Genomic DNA, 24,201 nt, shown 5'->3' with positions numbered 1-24,201 from the left:
CATGTGCGCGTAATTAAAAATGGAGGTGAAGAATCAACTGAAGGGAGATTACCATCAACTTTTTGTACTGCTAAACTACATACCGTACAGCTAGTAATGGTGTGACTAATTCATATTGCACCTTTCATTAATTAAATGCAGCTCAAAGTGGTTTAGAAAAAAAAGACAATTGAAAATTAATGGCAAATTACTACATTTTTGACTGATAAAATATGAACACACATACACACTGTGAGTGCAGGAACATTCAGAGTAAAGTAACTTAGAAATGATATCATGAGTCTTTCAGTTCTTACTAGAAACATATTTATTCATTACACAATTACAGTTAAACAGCAAAATTATTTTACTAATTATTTTCTTAATTTTTCTTAAGTCAGTTTTCACCTGACAGTGAGGAGCTTCACCAACACCTTCCATCCAGCCCCGATTCCCTTACTTTTAAGGACTGCATGTGCATTACTGTTTTTTCAGACAGACCAAATTCACTGCACAAAAACAATCATAGCTTCTTAACTGTAGAGTGGCAGCCACACTGATCAGCAGCAGTAAAAGATTTAAAACATTTTCCAACTGCTCCCTGCGGTGTTTCCAATGCAGAGAGCTTATCTGGACAGCCCTTTTAAATAGATTCACATTAGATCTTTCATGTGTTTGTATAGATTTAATTTCCTTTCAAAAGTCAGTAAGAGTTGTGCACTAAAAAAAAGCAAGAAAAAAAAAAGCATTCAATTATATGATTTCATGCATGCATAGCCATTGGAAGTGAGAAAACAAAGTGATAAAACGTACGAAAGCCCTGAGAGGCAAAGGAGATTTCTTTTATTTCTTTATTTTCGGCTAAAACCGAAGGTTATCTTGTATGTAGAGATAAACTTTAGCCTGAACTAAATTAACTCTCTGAGACTGGCAGGATCGCCGGCCGACATTACTGTCTTTAAGAGGCTGAACACCTAGCAAAGCCATATGTCCTCTGAAAGCTCTCAGCTTGTGGTTGTTAAATTTCATGAGGCTGTGATTATCCTACAGGTCATTTTATACCGTGAGGTCAAGTTTAAAAAAAGAAAAGAATGTCTCACTACAGTGAAATGGCTGCTATGGGGACTAACATCATCATACATGAATACAGTTGGGCTCATTGGATCCACACAAATCTCAGCTTTCCAGGCATTCAAGCAATCCCAACACTGTTTATGGACCCCAGCATGCAGAGACATTCAAATTTGTTTTTAGAATAGGCAAAAATAACACATTATACTGCATGCAAAAGAAACTGCATGAATTACTAGCTATTGTTTGTCTACGTCAGGGAAAACTATTTATTTAATTTCCCCAAACATGATGTTAGAGTGCCAGACTCTCTTCCATGCTTGTCTCGATACGGGTGTCTCCATTGACAACTTAAGTCAAATGACTATCAAAATCTTAACACTGCAACGCTGTGCTACTCCCTGAATGACACCAAGTAATCCATGTGGAATTGACTTTTAAGCCTCCGCACATTTTCATGACTCCAGAGAGCGGACTTTTCTAGAAGTCTGAAAAACTAGGTCTTCTACCAATTACAGCAGGCTCTAAGCCTACTGAAGTTAATATAGCAGTAAAAGTGCTCCACCATCTTATTGTTATGCAAGCGTTGTTTTCGACCTATAGTAGGTCAGCAAGACTTTTCCATTGTCGGAAACAATGTGTGTGGACGGTGGTGTTCCGCCGGAAGGTAAACAGGATTTCTCTCTCTCACACACACACACACACACACACACACACACACGGTAGCGTTTGCTCCAAAAGCTAAGTTATTGTGTTTCTGAATGTTTGTTTGCTGATTGGAAAGCTGATTAAACTGAAATGGAGAACAGTTTAACAGAAAATAAACGGGCTGAATGTTTAATTGGAGACCTTTTGTATCGAAACCTTTATTCAGCAGACACGACAACAAGTGCGTCAATTATGTAAACAAAGCGGCACCTCAGTGGATTAAAGCGTTGGCTTAGCCTCTACAAATACTATATTTATTTAGCTGGATATACTCCTTTCTACTAATGTTAAGTGTTTCACAAAATGCAGGAATTAAACAAACATTCGACAAACTGCAGCAGCTGACTATAAACCCTGCTCGAGTGTAATTATTGGCAAATCACATGTACTGTGGGTGCAAGCCTATTGGGAAAACAGCACAGATGAAAAGAGTAATGTCTGAACACAGACTTCAAACCACAATTTCCTTTAATCTTTTGACATGAGACAGGTCAAACAGGGATCAAAAGGTTGTCCATTTAAATTAATTTGTGGTTTAGAGTCATTGTGACCTAGCTGTAACCACAACAGTTTGCAACACTGTCCTAGATTTACAGACTATTCATCCAAAGCCGCTCTTTCTTGTCTACAACGTGCTACATCCATCTTGGTAAGCAGGCTCAGTGTGTGCTGGTTAGGTTAAATGAGATCACGCATCTTGTAATATGTTTGCACCGAGAGTGTAAATGAGAGTATATGTTTTATCAACCACTTAGTAGGATAGAAGACGCGTTTCAGGACTCTGTATCTGTGCGAAGGGACAGTGCCTGCAATAGAACGTTGTATGAAGATAAAGATGGTTCAAGGAAACATCGAGAGAAACAAAAAAACGAGACCGAACGTGATTTAAGAGGGTGTTGTTAGAGAGGATTAACTACTCCCACTAACGATAGTGCTTTGGCTGCTGGAGATTTATTATTCTCAACTTTTGTTCTTTGTCTCATGGAGGCACTGCTGCAAAAAAGGACAAGTAAGACCTCCATTTCCAACCCTCTACTATAAAACCACCAGCAGGGTGTGTGACAGTAATGGCACATAAAAGTGTTTTTATGACTCTCCAATACAAAAACCTTGAGAGCATACTTTTGTATTTAGACTGGCTGTGAATTTCAGAATAATTGATCTGAAAAGCTCTCAATTTAAAGTTTTTTTTGCATCCCAATGATGTCACTGTATAAAAAGGCACAATGGTAGGATTTTCCTAAAAAAAACAATGTATAGATTTACACCAAAAAGAATCCCCATCAATAGTCACTTATGCCCCACTAGTTTCTGGGCGTCAACTTCGATTATAACGTAGCGACCAGTTGCCAGATCGTATAGCACGCATCCAAGAGGAAGTTACGAAAATAGTGGATTGAAAAACGCAAATATAGCGAGGCATAATGCCAAGCAGACAAAGCTCATTCCAAAATCTGGGGCTGGGTTTCACCCTCTGGCGAGCACCTTAACCCTCGTTGAGCTTGGCCAACTTTGAATGTTGAGTTTACAAACTGTATACTCATTGTGCCCTTAAACAAGCAATTGACTGCTTGAACTTGACATATCAGTACAATACGGGTGCGTCCCAATCCAGATCCCAACAGAATAAGGAGGAGGCTGGAGTGACGTAAAAGAGCCGTCGCAACATTTAATGAATATCGCTGAGGACTCCTGTTAAATAACTTTTACATGGGTAGCAGGGTGCATTTGGAAGCGAAACGCTCCCATGACCTTGTTGCAGCCCTGTGGTAACTTTGGCTGTGACAAGCTAATTAATGAACTGCTATTTTCACCTATAAAAATATGCAAGTTGAAGAGAGGTGTGTTTGCTTGGGTGTGTGGATTGCTAAATAGCAGGAAGCCTTGGGCTTAATTAATGGACCTCGTTAAATTGTCTGTGTGTGTGTGTGTGTGTGTGTGTGTGTGTGTATAGTAATGTATACGTGTTAAGAAATGGTCTGCAGGAAATAAGAGGGTGAGAACTTTGCTAGTTTCCCGTCTGACACATTTCCCGCTATATATTTTGTTGTAGTGTGTCCATAAGTGGAACTGCAGTTCAGATAAACAATTAATGACAACTACAAAAATAAAATGATGCAATTTACTGAACATCAGCCAAACTCCTCGGAACTAATCGACCAAATGTGTCATCAGGCTTTCTGACCTGCTTCATAATTCAGTATTCTCTTCATCCATACGAGTATTAAAGCTTTTGAAAGAGTATATACCTGAATGACACACATACTTCTTGCAGATTTCACTATAAAGAAAACTGCTGTGTGTGTTGTTCTGTTCGTGTGATGAACAGAACAGCGGAGAATGCCAATGCGGGGAAATTGCACAATCCATCTCAAAAATACCTACTTACTGCTGGCAAATTGCTCTCACAGACACCAGCTATCATTACTCATCAAGCTAGCATCAGCAACTGACACTATGCCAGTGAATACATCAACTTTTATTACTTCTCCTCACCTAAACAAAAGCTTGCTTCTTGTAGAAAAGGACTAAGGACTGAGGTCGAATAACTACGACTCTTCTACCTTTGTCATATTCATTGATAACACGGACATGTTTGAATTTGTAAGGAACGTCTTTGGGGACTTATTACCTGGTGTGATAGTTTCTTTTCTTTAACTGGTTGCTCTAGCTATTTGACAATAAAAAGGAGGGTAATGAATATCTATTTTGTAATTTTAGGAAAGTATACAGGGTCACTTCTTCAAGCGAGCGAGGCACAGCACTATATTGATGACAATGTGGTTTGAACTAACAGCCTTTTAAAATGAGCTATTGATCATTCCAATAATTATTTTAGAACCTTGAAGAGAAATTAACTTTGAGGATGGATTCAAAGTGTGAAGGAACAGGCAGGGGACACTCACTGATACGTCCAACAAGATATCTCTACAAAGAAATGCCGAAGAAAAGATACTTTTTTTAATTGAGTGCAAACTAATCTCGATTGGTAGTGGTAAAAACAAGCGTTTGGGACTGGTTGGCAAAGATTGTGTAGGTGCTTTTAAAATCTGATATATCTTGTTTATCAACTTGTTTCTCACAGATCAAACAGAGAATGTACGACGCATGACTTTGATTAGCTAGATTAGACCTCATCAAGTAAATCATAGATTTCTCAGGGACATATTAAACACCTAAGAATTAATCAAAGTTTAACCATTGATAAGTAGATCCAAACTGTAACGAGAGACATACTATATGATTATGTTGTGCATGTTAAATACGTTATGCTCCTGTATCTTGTGTTATTATAGGGATAAATACCAGAGCTCTGACAAGTTGAAGTTGTTCTATGACCAAAATGTTTACTTTTTTGTCACATAAAAAAACAAACATTTTTTGCACATGTTGATTCTTTCTGCATCCGGAGAACCTCTTCTTTCTTCCTTTTATTTCTAAGCCTTTCAGATCTAAACGGACAGGTTCTTAAAAATATTGTTATTGCGATGCGTAGTGACTCAAACTGTAAGCATCACTAAGGGAAAATGTAAGATCTGACAGAGGTGTGTATTGTCAAACATCCCTGTGATGGATGCGAATAGAAAAAAAGTCTTACCTTCCACTCCACTTATACACTTCACACGGTCGCGGACCTCCACATTGTATCCCTCAAATGACATGAAGACTCCATCGGGGTGGTAGGGCTCACGCTGTGCGTAAACCTTTGAATAGCTGTGCTGGAACTCAAATCGATCGTAACCGTCGTACTGCAACACTTTGCCGTACACCTCAAAGTATTTTTCCATCCAGCTAAAGGGCAGGTACATCTCTCCGCCCTCTCGCCGGCCTTTGATTGTAGATTCATCATTGATCAGGCAGTCGATTTCTTCGTACTTGATCCCTGCGACAACACCGACAACAGGCGGGGGCTCTGGAGGTTGTGGAGGGTGTTGCTGGCTGCTGATGCTAGCATCCCCCACCTTGGGACTTGGAGCCACCAAGGGAGCACGGGGCAGGAAGCGTAGGGAGGCGTCACTGGTGCAGCGGTTCCACAGCAACACAGTGATGAGTGTGAAGAGGGCGCAGATAACAATGAGGGTCTTGTAGTTCACCCGAGCAGCCAGGCAGCGCATGGTCACAACTCACCTGCATGTCATAAACAAAAGGGATAAATTAGATAGGATTGAACATTTATCTGGAAAGGGACAGGCCAATTAACATGTAATCTCCAACTCTCAGCACTGTGGCCTTGCAGCCATATCTTTTCTTTAAAGCCCATTAAACAGTATCGACTCATCCAATCCTACTTGATCACTATTATTAGAGAGCAAAAGATAATGTGAAAAAGGTGCAAATCTGAATACAGGGAAGTAAATTCAGTGCATAACATCAAATAATACTATCATAACAACATGGAGCACATTTACATGCAGAAAATAAATCAGGTTACGGTCAAATCTGCCTTTACATGCAGCAGATCAGACATTTCTCCTCTATCGCTGACGTGGAGCCAAGACTTTACAAGATACTTGTTATTGTCTGTGTGTGCACAGCTTGTCCTTTCAGCAACAATAGGTCTGAATTTTACAAATAGAATGTTTACTATTCACTGGAAACCAGATTTCTAAAAGGCCACTTCGTGTCAGCTTTAGTCAGACTTTGAATAAAATCATGGGATGCGTTGCTATGTGTATTGATATTTTCTTTCATCCTGCAATATTTCTGTTACAGAGTCTTTTGTCATGCACATGTGGCTACTTAATAAACTAATCAGAAACCCGTATACATGAACAAGACGTCAGGTTTCTCCAGGAGAAATCTCTGATCTACCTCCATCACTGAAACCGTGTTTCTGGTTTAGAACAGACGTTAAACATTTAACAAATCAGCTAGCAACTGAAGTGCATGTAAACCAAACTGCTCTTTCACAATAACTTTCATTTTCTACATTATTCAAAAGTCAGTTGATTCATAATAATACTGATGTTATTAAATAGATCAATTTAACAACGTCAGTCAAAAAATAATTTGAATACAACCAAAAGAAAACTAGAAGAACATCTACATTAGCCACATGGTAAATAACAGTGCTAAGCAACATCCTACAAGTGTTATCCAGTGATTGTCTCATGAAACATTACATAAACCCGAGAGAATGCTGCTTGGAACAACTTTTCCAAAAAAGACGATAAGTTGTAACATTTTTGCTCACTTATGTTTGGTGAGGGGTCTGTGTAGCTGTAGATGAGTGAGAAGCACATAAAGACAGAACACCAGTTGTGTGGTCGGTCACACGTGCACAATAGCAGGTTTGTAACCAATAAGAAGCTCTGGATTGTGCTTCTGCAATTAGTCTTTTGGTCTACTCGTCCCTCATTTCTTACTTCTCGTTTAGGGACGCTTTATAGTCACTGTGCTCACAAACTCTTCTATCTGGTACACTGACATTTAAGGGAATAGTTCAACATGTAGCCACTTTGCTATTCTCTAAACTCACTAACACGTTATATCTTCTTGGTTTAATTGATAAACGTTTTTTCATTTTCCAGGGGGTTGTGTGCCGGACTATTCCTTTAAACTAGTTTTTTTGATCATTAGTACTCAAGCGGATAAACAATATCTCCCTGACGCTGGCCCCCCCCCATCAGTGGCTATCAGACAAATCACATTTCAAGGTTATTTTGTTTTGATTTTTAGGGCATTACAAGGAACTGCATCCATTTTTTATTTTAGAACTGCTCCGCTCAGGTTCCTTACATCGTCCCAATTACCCTTTCGAAAGGTTTCCACTCTCACTCACAATTAAGTTGTATATTGACATTTCTAAAGTTTTAAGAAACATTTTCTCTTACATAAAAAGGTTGCAGTCATAACACTTTCGTTTATATTCTGTCTATACCAGATTATGTGCTCATTGCATTTCCAAATCACACATTTATTTATTTTGTATTTACTTTAATTTTCTTGATAGATTTTAAAACTTCTCTGTACAGCACTTTGGTCAACATTTGTTATTAAAGTGACTTGACTTGCTCACAGCAATGTATTCAATAGCAGCTCAGTAATGAGAGATTGCACAAGCTGCCATTGTATTTATAGGTTTGCTGATGGCCTTATTGAATATGAATGAAGACCTCAAACAATGCAATTACACATGTAACTGGATGACTCAGTCTGGATCCATGTTTTCATGTCCTCTGTGTTTCTCTGGCATTCCCACCAAGCCAGTTGGAAATCAATACACATACTGACGTCTCCCCCTCCACACTAATTACAGTTTACTGCTCAGAGAATTCACTATTACAGTGACGACAGAGTCAAGTCCTCTGATGACCGAGGGAGGAGGAAAATCATTATTCCCCAAGTTCATTTCAATATCCCACCTTAAACTAGACACTACCAAAGGTCAGCTCAATTAATGTGCACTAATTGGATGATAGCAATGTCCTACAGCATTGCAGAGTCAAATTAAAGTGCTAGCGGCCTTTTGAACAAAGTTAATGTCTTAGAGGACTCTAACTAAATACGAAAGTGGACTTCCAGAGTGCTTTAACAAGCACATTTGAGGGAATGCAATTTGTAGAATAGCCTCCTTTTAAATTAAGGTTTAGGAGTAAAACTGTAAAAGCCAAACACTGAATTTAGGCTTTGCTTTTGTAAGAACGGGGTTGAATGTGTCCACTAAAATACACACTTTCCAATCTTTTTCTGTACACGAGAAAGAGAAAGAAGCTTTCTTTCTTTTAAGCTCTAGTTTAAATCTTTCTGCTGTTGGTCAGTGGTGTATCTCTGATTAATTACTGCCACACATAAAAACTATCATTGATATTTAGAGAAATGTTGTCGCTGCTTGATGCAGTGATGAATGATTGGGCGGACGGGCGCTCTGACAAAGCTGGAAATGCGAGAGAGGTCCTGGGGACTGCACCCTGAAAGATAAGAAGGACCGGCCCCTGTCAGAGAGCGGACTATAAATAATTGGTTCTTTTTATAGTGATTTGTTGCCGGTGTTGAGCTCAGGCTCAAGGTGGATAGACATGGGCTTAAGCACTGCAGCATGGAGAGTATCCTAATGCATCACGCTGACTACAAGACGATTCTTCTAAAGCCATATCCTATTTCCCGAACGTAATTTACACGCAACAGTAAGCACGCTGGGAGAGGAATCTCATGTCACGGGTTACAAGATGCAGTTGTTTGTGGATCAAAAATTATATCTCTCTCTGACTATTTTTCATCCACAGCTGACAAATATATATACAGTATATAAAAAAAACTGGATTTATAGTTTGAAACTGGAGGTAAATATAATGAATGTAAAGAGCAAGACAGTGCAGTAGAGCAAGCAAGAAAGTTAGACTAAATATATCATTTCTAAAAACTAAAAAATTGCAGACAAAACTCAACCAATTAAAATGTCCTAGTTTATTAGAACAAAACTCACTTAAGACAGAGTTAAAATAGCTCAAAGGCCGGGGGCTAATCTTCTCACAGCCTTAGCTAAACCAGGCCTGTCTGGGATTAAATACAGACTACACTTGAGTCATTGTTTCCTTTATGCTGTTGCTTATCCATATTTACTTGTCCCATCAATAGTTTATGGGGGGAAAACAAGGCAGGGTCCTCCGGTGATCAAGTTGAACCCGTCTCAACTTTTGCTGCAATGCATCGAGAACTCAGTATTGTGTATTATGTATTTACCTCCGCCAAGGACGCCATTTTCGGTTCGGTTTGTCATCAGAATTACAGATAAAACATTTGCCTTACTTCCATGAAACTTGGTGGAAGAGTGTAGCATGGGAAAAGGAAGAAACCATTACATTTTGGAGCTGAGCCGAATCACAGGACGGATACACGCTCACTTTTTGGAAACGTCCTTGGCGGAAGAGTGCGTTCTCCGAGTGACTTTAGGATTGTAGCAACGAAACATGAAATAGCTGCTGCCATCATACCTTTCCAGAGTTTCAAAATCCCATCTGCATGTGAAATGTTTTGCATTGGATAAACGACTTCCTGGACCATAACCCCCTCCCCCCCCCCCCTTTCTAAAGCCAACACAGCTCTCTGCGCTTTTATGCAGGGCCGTTTTTGATCTGAATCCCTTTCAAGAGTAATAAAATGTTGTTTTATGTCCTGTTAACTACGATGACAAAAACAATTCAGTTTAACACTAATATTAATGTCCTCTTTAATGTGTTTGCACAAATGACGATGTTTGCAAATCGCATCTGCTGCTTATGCATGAGTTAATTAAAAGGCAAACACACAGCATTCAGCTCATACAGTAGCTGCATTGTCTCTGGTGCATTTTGACCCAAATTCGCTTACATCAATTCAGAGGCTGTTCTCGTCAGAAAAACAACAGCATCAGTCGTGTGTTTAAAAGATTGGAACGACTTCCTGACAAGCAACCTCTTCAGTTGTTTGAATAATGACCGTCCTTGCTCAGTAGCAAAGACGGGACTTGTGTGGTGTGTTAAATGACCACAGAAGCTGTTATGGAAGAGGTCGGAGTGTACAACGTGTGAATTTGTTTTTGTTTTACCATAAAAGCAATCTTTCCCTAAGCTTTACTACGACCACAATCTAACCTTTAAGTCATTTTCAAACATTAGCTATTGAGATGGAAGACCGGAAAAAGCTTTGGAGTTCATGATTTTCATTTGATCTTTAATGTACGAGAACTTGTTTAAAAAGATATGGATTTGTTTAATCTACTTGCTGTCAGCTCAACTCAGTAGGTGTTGCAAAGATATAATCCCTCTGGTAATGAAATTGTTTTGATCTGGAAGGAAAACGTCACGGACATAAAATATATAAAAAAGACAGATGCAACTGGACAGGAGGTGAAAGACAATCCTGTTGGAGGATAAAAGTCTGCCATGCTTGACAGATTAAGGAAAAAGACACTGGAAAACAAAAGCAGCTTTTCAGTTTACGTGCTCCCAATGTCCCGTCTCAGGAAATTGAAAAGTGCCTGAAATAACAAACAGTTACTTGTTGATGCTTTAGATTTATATATGATGCAGTCATTCTTTGTGAATACCTGAATGATCAAACCATGCAGGGAAGAGAAAGGAATGACGGAAAGCTTTGGCATATTGTTTATTTTATTTTTATAACACAAATCCAGTTCCCCTTGTGCACCCAAACACCCATTTCCACTTGCTGTTTGAAATACCACAAGGCCAGTAATTGTTGTAACAGTGCAGTAGCTCGGAGGTCAATGCTCTGCCAAGAATTTTCTTGAATGAAGCTGATGAAAGGATTTTGGGATGTTTTTTTATATTACATAATGTGCACATTGTCAAGGTTTCCATGGTACAATAAGATTGCAACTATTGACGCAATACCTCACAATGCATCACTGATTTGTGACATTCCTTCACTCTGGACATGAAATGAAAAGAGGGAAATTAGATAAGAATGTGCTACTTGTTTGTGTTTTATTTGATAGTAAACTAAATATAATAGATTTTTGGTTGGACAAAACAAGATATCTGAAGGCGTTACCTACATGTTTCACTGTTTCCTGTTATTTTATGGACTGAATGATTAATCAACAGAGAAAAATAACATCAGATTAATCAATAATGACAAATGATTCATTAATTAGAAAATGTTTCGTCAGAGCATCAAAAGTAGACATTGTGCCAACTACTACAAACTAAATACAAAATGTTCAGTAAACTAACAATTCGAAGCTGCTGGTAAATCCCATCTGACGTTGTAAGAGCTTAATAATCTCTGGCTGACGGGTACTACATGATACTGCTGACAGCTCTACACACTGTGCAGTAGCTGCTTGAGCAAACATCAACTTCACTGACTAACAAAATTAGCAACTTGAATTCCTGAGGTCTCAGCTTTTCTGCTGCTTCTGCAGTTCAGCTTTGGACTGAGCATTTGCCTTTGATCTGTGATGGACCGTAACATATGAGGGATCTCTCTGTGTCCTGAAGGTTGTTTCATCAAATGCAGCCAAGTGATCTTAAAACTATGGGTATTAATTCTCCCCGACACAGACAACACATGCAAATATGTAGATGTCTTCGTCCCCCCGAAGCCCCAGGTACAAGGCTGGGAACATTCTAGCAGCACCTGACACTACGGTTGGTTTTTAATGATGAGAAAAGGTGTTTTCAAGAGAGCTTCGTGAAATCAAATGTCTTCAACAGCATTGTGACCTTTTTAAATGCACTCTAAGTCAAACCAGCTGCTAATCTCTGCCCTGGTCCCCAGTGCAGAATGTACATCCTTTACAAGGTGTTGAAACTGCTGCAGCAGTGAGCATAGGGATGGGTGAATGGAGTTGTTTTTCATATCCTGCCATCCTCCGGCGTGGAAATCATGAGCAGTCATCACAGCAATAAAAGCTGAGTGCTCGTGAGCCACCCTTGGGGAGCTATTGGAGTGTATGCGTGAGATGCAGGTGTTGTAGCCCTAACTAAACTCATGACATTTTCACTGCTCCTCTCCACGGGTGAAGTAAGGTAGAGGTTTGAGACTGCCTGTAAATTATCCGCTTATGCTGAAGCTGTGAGGCATGTTAGCTCCTGTGGAGATGGGACGGTGTGTCTGTGTGTGTCTGTGTGTGTCTGTGTGTGTCTGTGTGTGTCTGTGTGTGTCTGTGTGTGTCTGTGTGTGTCTGTGTGTGTCTGTGTGTGTCTGTGTGTGTCTGTGTGTGTCTGTGTGTGTCTGTGTGTGTCTGTGTGCATGTGTATTGTGGGGTCTGTTGTGGTTGTGAGCCTGATTATGATACCGTGTAGGCCTCGGGGTGAATTCAAGGCAACTGACAAGGGAATAAACTACTTTCATCTTTATCCCACACCCATTTAGTATGTAAGAAGAGTTACTATAAATCTCCTTTTCGAAGTTCACATTTAGGGCTGAGCGATAATTGCTGATAATTTATCGTCTTTCAACGGAATCGTCTCAAGATTTAATTATATGTCGAGATACTGTGATACACAGTTGTATTACCAAATCACCACTGTTGTCTAAATTGATTATAAAACAAGCACGTACTAACTACCATTTATCTGAAAATCTGATGTGAAATATTTTTGAAGGAATATCGCACTTTACATTTTAGTTCAATGCCAATAACAAACTGGACTCCAGCTTAATTAAACTTTAGTCGTGTGAATGCACGTTAACAGTCAGTGTACAGTATCTATGGTTCTCTATAATTTCACTTCAAAAACTGTTTTGTTCATTTTAATGTTCTTAATAAAATGAGAAAATACTCAGTACTTTTCATTTATCAAGTATTTAATTCACACAGGAGTATACAAACATAGGCTTTACCATGTGGGTATTTCATATAGACTATTTATTTGTTGAACTACCAGAAAACATGCTATATCGTGACATATCGAGATATGAAATTACATATAAAATCGGGAGAGAAGACTTTGGCCGCATCGCCCTGCCCTAAACAACTAATCAAAGTGTTGGTGCATGAACAGATGGGTCACCAAAATATGTTAACACTCCCTCCGAGGCATGATTTACTAGATTGTTTACAACAGAGGGGTCAGACGTATTAAACAATCCTTACAAGCTCGCTAAACAACTGAGGTCACTTATTTAGTATTCACCTTTTACATTCAAGATGCAGCCGAACCTTTGAAGAGGTGCAACTCTCGGTCTCTTGTTATTGTGTATTATAGAAATAAGTCAAGGTTTTAAGGGGGAAAAAGAAGGCAAGGTTAACTGCCTGTAGGTAAAGTAACAACATGTTAACCATTGTCGTTTTATAAAAAGGTGCAGAATGTCAGTCTGTGCATTGTGTCTGCAGACTCCCTCTCTGTTGTTACTGACTGCAGCTGAAACCTCAGAGCTGCATCAACACGAGCAGAGAGTTCTGCATATTCATGGAGCAGCGCTGGAGAGCCACTTCAAGGAAACTGCCGGTCTTACTGCCACTAATGTCTTCCCAACAGCCACTAGATTTGTTGTGAGGCTCGTTCGCTATAAAAGTAATCTTCAGAATATCTTCTTCATTAGTCGACTAATTGTTTGGGCTATAATAAGCCATAAAATAAGGAAAACTATTCACTATTTTCCTAAAGCTCAATGTGACGCCCACACACGACTTGTTCATTTTACCATAACATTAGATAAAGAGAGCCAGTAAATCATCACAATTGAAACTGGTTGGGAAATGACTAAGTAAAAAATAAACACTGCTGTGGTTTTGAGTGAGATTCATCCAGTCAGCATGAACCTGTGAAATATGCACTAAAGACCAGAAACCTTGGAGTTACTTCAGGCCTGCAAATAAGGTAATGGCCACATTTCTTCCTGCATCACTTTAAAGAGAGGCAGATGCTCATCTAACAAACCCACACCAACACAACAGACCAACAAGTACACTTGCATTACTGCTCAATAATAGAGCTTTGTTTAGAGGCAGCCCAGAAGTGAGTAAACTGCTTTGAAGTTAATGCGCCTGTGCGTTTTATCTCTAGTAGGAGAATTAAGCAGGTCATTACCAAAAACTGAAGCCTACTGAGGGATTAAGCAAACTCCTAATCAAATGGAGAGGAGACCAGAGAGAACTATATAAACAAGACCTTCCTGCACCGATTTAGAGGCAGGTCATGCCAGCTGCTTGTGCTACAACATCCTGGAAGAAAATGTGGCTCTAAGAAAGAAGAAAGACAGGATGTAAAAAGCTAAGACACAAATCAAGCCAAGCTATAATTTAGATCACATGGTAGATAAGTGTTGCAACAACAGTACGGACTGCGTAACCTCCAGCAGGTAGGGAGGAAACGGGGGAAGGGTAATCTGTGTATTTATTGTTTGGGCAACATGATCTTGTTGTCAAATATCACTGGTTTCTAGTGACACTGCATCTCATGTTTTTGTCAGTTAACGAAGAAGATATGAACCCTGCAGCTTCTTTTAAACAAAAGCAACACAAAAGGACTCAAGTGTCTTCCAATTGGAAGCAATTTAAATAATCTATTTTGTCATTTCACAGGCGGGTAAGAGAAAGCTCATAGGGAGAATGCCAAGCTTGAAACCAAAGTAACCGTATTTCCACATCTTTTGAATTATTTGTGCTGCTTTGGTGCAAATATTGAGTAGAATATATTATTTTGCTTTTCTGCAATAAACAGCTTATATTTTCATGTTGATCTTAGTATTTACCAAACAAATAACAAATCAGCCAAGCTTTGCAACCAGCCAAACATCCCCATTAACTGTGTTGAAACGTAAACTACTACAATTCAATACAATTACTTTTTAGAACTTGATTGCACAATCAGTAAGTACTTCGAATATGTTACCAAGAAAATAACGAGTTCAATAATACTTTCTCTCTGGTTGTTGATACATTTCAAAACTCACTAATGATTATAACACTGACCACGTGACACAGCTTTTTCAAATATACCACGGTGGATATTATAACAGTGTGTGTGCCTCTTCATGCAGACACACAAATACCCGTGTTGTACAAGATAATGAGCCCAGAGTTAGTTCAAAGAGGTCCATCTTTCCTCACTTTATCAAAGATGATTCAGTGATGACAAGAGGAGGAATGCAGGGCTTAGGGGGACTTGTAACAGCTCTGCTTATCATTTCATCATGCAAGCAAGAAGGGGCCATTTTTCACAGTAGATATAAGAGCATGCAGAACATGTAAGATTTAATTTGTCCATGTAATGAAGTCTAACACAAATTGGCACGCAGAAGAGGTTGTACCGCATCTACAGTGTGTTATTTAATTTCACATACAGTACGTAAGGCTATTTCACATAACAAACATATCCAATGTTTCAGTGAGGTCATATTCAGCGGTTGTTTAGCTGCATAAATATATATTCTGTGTATTTGGACATGAGGACCTTAATCATTAATCAAGGTTGTAATGATGTTGATACTGACCTCTAATCCATTCACAAAGAAACGGCCACCTGGCTTGACATCCAGTCGACATTCAACTCAGAGTCTTTGCACGGCTCGTCCTTCAGGTTATTTCTGATAGCAGTTTCCCCAGCACCTGAACGTGACAGGAGAAAGTGGAATTCCATTAGTGTGGCTTAAAGTTATATAAAAAAGGTACATAAACATTCACACCAATCTGTAATCGTGTACGCATGATAAGCAAGAGCATGTAAGTGTAGGTACGTGATGTAGAGATACTGCATATTTGTCTGAATATGAACCTATAATATGCACATGAACATACAGTATTTACAGATATTGTCGTTCATGTTGTTTCATTGTATATTTTCCCTTATGTAATCATGTAGAAATGATCCTTTTAACGTTTATTTAAATTGCTGAGATTATTCAAGTTTTATCATGAGTCATTAAACAAGACTAAAATACTACAAGTCCTGGCTCAAAGCCCCTAGAACATAGGTCTTCACAGGGGGTACTGCAGGGGGGGGTTGCAAAATTGTTTGTAGATAAAGCAAAAAATGAAAGCTCCATGCTGCACCAGTTTGGGGGGTCCTTGGCCTGAAAAACGTTGAAGACCCCTGCCCTAGCTTTTTTTAATTTCTGCTCCTTAATTCAAAGCCATGTCTTCTTGTAGCCCCTCGTCACAAGTTGCATATCTATGAGTTGGGAGCAGTTGATTAGGAGAGTCATGATGATCATTTTTAGTCGCCCAAAGAGGTAAAACTGTATTTCACAAGACATTTGAAGATAAAAGTCCAAAAAATAGCAGAGTTTTGTGTTGTTTTGTCTTGTGACTCTGGACCGTTGGTCCTGTGTTGCTCTTTACATCCAACCCAACCAAAGATTCTACCGACAAAATGGTTCGACAATGGACAGGCTGCTGGTACATCACATGTTAAATAATCACATGGCTTACACACTTTAAGTATTAGATAATCATACAGAAGAATTAAATCCACAGTAATCTGAGCATCTTGGTCTAGCAGGCTCCACATACTTAACATGAAATCCTTTAAGGTTAACTATTTCCGGAGGAAAGTTATGATTGATTGCTTCTGCAAACTAAGCAGCTTTTCAATACAAACTATTCTAAGAGGGAAAACAAATTGATCAACTGTTGCAATTAATTTTCACAGTGGCTAATTATAACTTAAAATCAATGCTTCATTCACTGACACTGATGCTCTATAAATTAAGACGAGGAAACAAATACATAATTGTAATTGCAGCCGCGATTAATTTATAGGCTTTCAGAAAAGCAGGGTCATTAATGTACAGCCAATCTATCAGGGCAAATGCGTTGAGAGTGACACGGATACTTTACTCTGCAATTAATCTCACCAATGTATTTCTAGGCGCTGTTGAAACAGGCTATTTAACTAAATAGGTGCTAAATCGACACATCAAAGAGAGAATATTGATCTTTTTATGAAATGTACCTATTGACAAAGCACTTAAATTAGATATTGTAGAAATAAAACCAGCTGGGCTCCCTCTGTCATTGCATGCCTCCCTGCAGTTTTACAATGCTTGAAGAGGAAATAGACAGAAAGAAGGCCAAGAATATGACACGATGAAATAGACAAAACATCTTACAAAATAATGCAATCCAATTAGGAATAAGTTAAATGAGCCAAAGCATCATTCATTTGAAGCCTTTGTATTTAATCCCAAATCAATAACTAAATGCTGATACACATTTTCAGACCTGCAGAAACTTTTGAGTTGGTGCTGGAGAGTGTGACAGTAAAGTAAAGAGTACTGGTGCCTAGTTGGACCAAAACTCTGTCTATTCACCATTAACACACGGCAGCTTGTCTGCAACAAACAACCTACAGAATGTGCAGAGAGATCAGCTATCCAGCCTTTTTGTCTGATTTACTGTACCCCAACCCTGGCAATAGAAACAAATTATTTAAGATCATCTATATTTAAACCCTGTAGCTACATCCTGCCTGCATGACCTATACTGTACAAGGTCTGAAAAACTAAATAATGAAATGTTTTTTCTGTTAGAATTATGCTCCGTTTGTGCGTAACCTGCCATCATCTGAAAGACGGCACATGTTGTACCCAGACAGTGTGAAAAGAAGTAGAAATGTCAGCAGTCTTAATCAATATTCTCTGGCCACTGTATGGGCGTACTGATGGTACTGAGGCAGGTGTGCTGCAGGCAGATGGGGAGAAGTAGGAAATGAGAGTAAACATCAGCCGAGAGCAGCTCATTATTCCTGGAGATTATCCTGCACCACTCCTGCCATCTATGCCTTTTTCTTGGCGACTTTTTCATTCTAGATATCTTCTCTCTCTCTCTGAACATCTGAATGTAGTGTTGTCTTGCTTCAAGAAGCATCTAAGTTGAGCCGTTTGCACAGGCATCCAGTCATACGGAGGCCAAAATCAGATAGTCAAGAATAACGTACTAATCTATACATACTATGATGTGTAGATATTCAAAATAAAATGCATCTGTTAAACCAAAAGGACCACCACACAGGCAGAGCGATCTGCTGTTCACTAAATACTTAACACTCACAGGAGCTGAGTTTGTACATGCAGATGTGCCATTCGGGTTCTCAATTAGTAATCTCTCTTCACTAACCCCTGCATGCAACAAACAATCAATGTATCTGATAATCTGCACATATGTTTAAAGCCACAAAATGAAGAAAAAACCTAGTGTTACCCATTTTCGGTTGACATCACACGTTTGTTTCCAGCTCAAATAAAAGTGTGTAAAAGATATGTTTTATTTTTTTGTGTTCTCATCACACAAATTATAATTTTTGTACAAAACATACATCCAGTTCATTAGGTACTAATGCAGTCCAAAACAACAGTCCTGCAATAAATCCTACCTTTGTGAAGGTTATGTTTATATCACTGAGGGTAGACAAAATAATAGAAACACCCGTCAGTATAATGCAATACAACACCACAAACTGCAGCCTCCAAAATGACCAGAAACACTTCTTTATGTAGCTTTAGCAACAAGAGAATATTATAACCTTCATGGAGGTAGGATTTATTGCAGGACTTGTGTATTAGACTTCATTAGTTTTGGCTCGGTTTACCTAATACACCGACAGCTGAGTGTGAATATGTGAATATTAAACGATGCAGCGGTGCTACATCACACAGCAAAGGCCATGATTTTAATGAGTGAGGTGACTGTTTAGACATCTTGCAACTACATTCATAATGAGATGCAATGCATCAGGATTCGTCTGATTAGCTTAGCAGGTGATTGATTAGCAAATCTGCTCAGCAGTTTTCTGGGGGAAAGCCCGCATATAGAGAAATATTTTAAAGTTTAAATGACTTTAAGTTTATAAGTGTATTTTCATCTATATGTTAAAATATTTGATGAAGATATTTTGGTCTGGTCTTCCTTGTCTTAAAAATAAAAACAAAAATAAAAAACAAAAGGTTGATGACTATGTTTGAGGTGTTCTGATAAAAGGTTACGTCCCCATCGCTAACAATAACTCCAGCAGCAACTAAACATATTTACTAATATATTAAAATAAGTTTAATTTCTAAAGTTGAAGATGAACCAGGGCAAAGTATGAGTTCTAGAAATAAGGATGTGTTATCAAGGGCGATGAAAGCCAAGAAGCACACAGTCTTCAAGGTGGCTTAGCATGTGGCTCTCAAAGCTTAGCACTGTGCTGACACCATTTTCATAGCCTTTACATATTGTCCCATTCAATCGACCTTTCTTAAGCAAAGGGTTGACACCTCGCATATGAATCATGAACATCAACTTTATGGCTCTCTCCTGTGAATACATTTTAAACATTAGGCTGAGGATATCTCTTTTATGGCAGCTTGACTGAGAATAATATTAGGTCATTAATTATTCTAGTCGCTCCTCATTTGCTGCCACCCTGACACAAGCAGCCATCTATCAAGACTTGTAGTTGGGGTAAAAAAGAGAGATGGAGACCCATCTGTTGGGCATTCATACTACATCAATTTTCTCGAGGGAGTCAATGGCTGGCCAAACACTGAATGATCGCACCACTGATGCCACCATGGTGCCAGCGATCGTTGACCATCTGATGCCCAAAGCAATATCCAAGAATTCTACGTCTGCAAAGCGAAAAGCTCAATTAATTGAGCTTGTGCGAACTGATTAAATGTAATCACTTCTTATTGCACATTTCATCAACTCTGCCACAGACAGACAGACAGACAGAGAGACAGACAGACACAGACACAGACGTTAAGGGCTGCAACTAACGATTTCTATCGATTAATCTGCAGACCCCTACATTTAGAAGTTTTCAATCAGTCATTGGAAAGGAAAGGCTAATTTATATAATGAATGTTTTATACCAGAATAAAAAAAAACATACTCTTGGAAAAGGTATTTGAAGCTCTTGCTCATTATATATTCATAATGACCTGTAAAAAGCGATACAAATGAGACAATCTGGGGTACATCTTATGGACGGCAATGGAATAATATGGTGCTATTATATTAATACTAGTCCAACTATATCAAAGAAATACGCATGTAACAAAAATCAAGACATAGCCAAAATAAAGATCTTTAATTCATCCCCAATAAAGCCAAAACCTGGGGTCCCAGGATAGTCACCAATGCTGACGCATATTCTCTCAAAGCACCGGGCCTGATGCCAAACTCTCCCAACTCTCAAAACATTAGGATCATTTTCACACTGGATTTAGCGAACAAAGAGTGTTTTCAGTGGGCCTGCCTCACATGCTGGGAGATGCGTTGTGGTTGTCACAAGTGTTGAGGGATATAGACAGTAAATTCTGATGTTATTTAGTGGTGCTTTGCATATATTTAGGGACTGTGTCGCTCCCTTTTTGTGCCTGTGAAAAAATGTTGCAGTGATTTACTCCCAGATTGGGTGCAGCTGTTCACCCACTGTTTGCTCTCTTCTTTCTAGAGAGACCATTTTCCATTTGGAAACTTCCTAAAAAAAACTTCCACAATCCACTTTTAGCATCATAAGTTAGTTACCCTTAAAAAAAGCTACTTTTTCCATTCTGTCATTAGATCATGGTAACATCAGCGTTAGATTGACATAGTGAGGCAACAAGCACTAACAGGCTCTGGGGGAGCAGGAGGAGTCAGTGGGAAAAAGGCAGTACAACACACAGAAACTTGAAAACTAAAGTGTTTCTGAGAACCACTCCTGCTTTGCACTCCAACTCTTCACTGAAGAAACAGGATGAAAAGATAAGACTTGGAGTGGGAGGCGGCAAAGGAAAGCTTGCAAGAGGAAGCCAAGATGAAAGTAAATAAGAGTTTAAAAGTTTTTGGAAGCTGAGTAAATACCCTTGGTGCCTGTCAAAAGTCTGCGCTCTCTGTAGTGAACTCTGCTTTTATGCTTGCAGGCAAAAGTTGGCAATGGAAAGACTTTACCATTGGATTCCAGCAATAAGTCACAGAAGCAGTAAACACACACACACACACACACACACACACACACACACGGCAATAAACCAGTTAAGGCACAGGGAATTATTAATTCTCTCATTAAGTATGCGAAAACTAAAATTGTAAACTTACATCCATCAAACTGGTGTTTACATGAGACTTAATTTATCACGGATATTTCATTTTTAGTCTATAGAATAGAGTTGAAACTCATCTGTTTAAACAGTGTAGGGCTGCAACTAATGAAGATCATTTCTTTCCACAAATCAAGTCCTTAAATTTGAGAAACGGGAACGAGTGAATGTGAGACGCTTCTGCTTGAAAATGTATAATTAAGAAATATCAAAATAGCTGCCAATTAGTTTTCTATTAATTATTTAAACAATTCAAATGTAGCTCTAAAATGGTTTACAATGGTTTGTTTAAACCAAATTAAACCAAAACAAACTCAAACTATTACTTCCCAACTACCCCGACCCAAAACAATTAAATGCTATACTTTGAGTGAAGGAAAACATCATTTGTCTTTGAAAGGACAGAGGATGGGCACTTGTGCAGAACGAGTACAGAAGGACAACTGACACGAGAACATCTCCTACCAGCCTCTGTGCATCTGACGAACAACTCTGAACTTGTTAGTAGCACAGACAGCTCGGTGTGAGCTCGGAAAAAGCAGAGGACTGTGCCCCAGCTGCCTTTCACATGAAGACAAGACTTGCATCTTCAGAACCTTGTTAGTTCTCTGAAAAGGCCACCGACTAGTTTGGAATATTAAGCAGCTCATGCCGTCGGAAATCAAAAGGATTTTGGAAGAGAGTGGGAAGCTTCAAAAAGCCTTTGATGGTATATATCGCTATATCTCCTGCAGATATGACAGAATGAAGAAATAAAGACAGGGGAACAAAGTGCTTCAGAGAGAGGAGGGTGAAACAGGTTACCCTTATCCTCTCAGCATTCTGCATATGCATATATCATTATCCCTCAATCAGAGAGACTTGCTCTTAAAATGTCAAGACTTCTGACTGAGAAGACAAAGCATGTGAGAGACAGAAATAGAAAAAAAAGAAGAAAAAGGGGAAAGTGGGACACCATAATGTTTCAGGTCATTTATCATAACAGACACACTCAAGTAAGGCAGTTGTCTCACTTCCAGTAACGTTGAAATGCAGACCACATTGACGGCGTTAATAAGTAAGTTACATGCCTCTGCTGTAGCGCCCGGCACTACTGCTTCTTTACACGAAAAGGAAGCATCTGTAGATATTGAAACTCAAATGTACAGAAATGTTTGGATGACTCAAGATGTCACTTTCTGTTTCTGGGTCTGTCCTCTGCTTGGATTGGGAACAGAAATGAGGGTGTGGGAATGGAAAGATACGGTGTCCTTATGTAGAAGAGGGGACAGGAGGCAGGAAAGCAGAGCAGAACTCTTTGTTATGATTTCTGCGTGGGAGAGGAAGCGTTTCATCCAATTCTCTGTAGAGGAATCTAAGGTCAGGTTCCTAATGAAATTATCAGATCTCCAGTGGTCTTTGCAAGAATAATTACAGAAGCAGCAAGTTCCCAATTAAATATTTAAAAACATAAAGACAGGGTGCGTCTTGGTGTGACTCTTAGCCAAACATGTTTAATAATGGCACTCTAGTGAGAAAATTCACTTTGCAAAGAGATTAGATTTTGCCTTCCTTCAGTCACAGAAAAAAACAAGTTGCCCTTGAGGTTTTAATCCAGTTTTTAGTCAAAACATATCAGACTTCTATATTCAATTGGAGAAAGAAAAAGTCAAGGCCTTACGAGTTACAGTAGAGATAGTCAAGACCAAACTAATTAAATCCGTTGTGTAAAGCACCTTGGCTCAACAAGGTCAAGAATTTACCAGAAATCCAGGTTGTACATGTTGAGCAGTGGGAGGTAATGGCTCTTTCTAGCTGACCTTATCTTTGCTATATTTCCCAGGGTTACCAATAAGTGGCCTTTCTAAGTCAATTATTACTCCAGTCAGGGCGTCAGTGTCCTGTCAATCTTGTGTTTTCTCTCTTCCCTGTAATTGCTCTTGTATAAATCCCTTCCAGCTCCCTCTGTAGCTCTGAGGCCATTTTCTTCCCTTTCAGTTTATCCTTCTGTCATATGTGTCTATATGATCACACGGGAAGATGTTAAGTGCATTAAAGCTCTTATACGTGGTGATTCAGGAATCTTCTTCTAGTTTATAGATTGTTAAACAAAGGCCATGACAATTCTTTGACACTGTTCCCAAGCATCAGTTTGTAACCCAGAACGTCCAAGTGACTTGGCTGTAACGTTTCTGCCATGGTCCAAATGTCCTCTGGAAGATTGATAAAGATTGATAAAGCTCCGTGTACACAGGTTTCTGTTTTATGAGATATCCTCTTCCACATTTAGCCATAAATGTATGAACAACCCTGATCACACGTTTGCAAATCAATGTCTGCTTGCCCACTCCACCGATTTGTTAATAATTGAAAAAAACGCAATAAAATAAGTGGTGCAATTTCACCAACTGTGTCTCGAACAATGTCAGAGCAGTCATTACACACGAGAGTGGCTCTTTATAGCACATCATCATTAAATCATCCCATGTACACGTTTACTATTATAAACACTGATATCACAATCAAACATAAAAGGTAATCAATGATTTAGTTTATAGTGCTCATATCAAAATGACACAGTGTTATATAATTAAAGTAAAAGGATCTCACCTTTATCATTTCACCTGTGGCTCGCCCTTGAAAACAGTGTAGTTTGTGTGAGATACACACATTTTCAATTCCCATGCGGTTTTAAAAAAAATGAATTCATGTGTTAGAAACAGGGTATTCATGTTTTTTGTTTTATTCTCAGTATAGTGTAGTCCAGTACAACACCACATCCTACTATGACCTCAGTACATTTTAACAAAAAGCTTTTTAAAAGGTAGAATTAATGGCAGAGCTGTTGTAATGAATACCAATAGATTGTACAGGTATAGCTAATAAAGTGGCCACTGAGTGTATAGTGCACCATATTTACCCTCCACCATTTTATTTGAGTGGCTGAATTCTGAGTGTTATATTCATGCTCGTATAAAGTGGCCTAAAATGCAATGCATTGTA

At 38.9% G+C, this 24,201-nt stretch overlaps 1 protein-coding gene across 2 annotated transcripts in view; it reads right to left on the bottom strand.

Annotated features, from left to right (window-relative positions):
* glceb (glucuronic acid epimerase b) overlaps positions 1 to 24,201 on the bottom strand; it is a 49,765-nt gene that overhangs the window by 11,030 nt on the left and 14,534 nt on the right. Inside the window, exons 2-3 of one of the 2 annotated variants that reach the window (XM_029427564.1) lie at positions 15,646 to 15,760; positions 5,357 to 5,886 (exon numbers count right to left, since the gene is read on the bottom strand). In XM_029427564.1, coding sequence (XP_029283424.1) covers positions 5,357 to 5,873 — 517 coding nt within the window. In that variant the 5' untranslated portion in view covers positions 5,874 to 5,886; positions 15,646 to 15,760. The remainder of the gene's footprint in view (positions 1 to 5,356; positions 5,887 to 15,645; positions 15,761 to 24,201) is intronic. The other variant, XM_029427571.1, reaches the window with a different exon arrangement.

This window comes from Cottoperca gobio, chromosome 3 (genome assembly GCF_900634415.1).
Source record: "Cottoperca gobio chromosome 3, fCotGob3.1, whole genome shotgun sequence".
NCBI lineage: Eukaryota > Metazoa > Chordata > Actinopteri > Perciformes > Bovichtidae > Cottoperca > Cottoperca gobio.
This window is presented reverse-complemented; position numbering and strand designations above follow the sequence as displayed.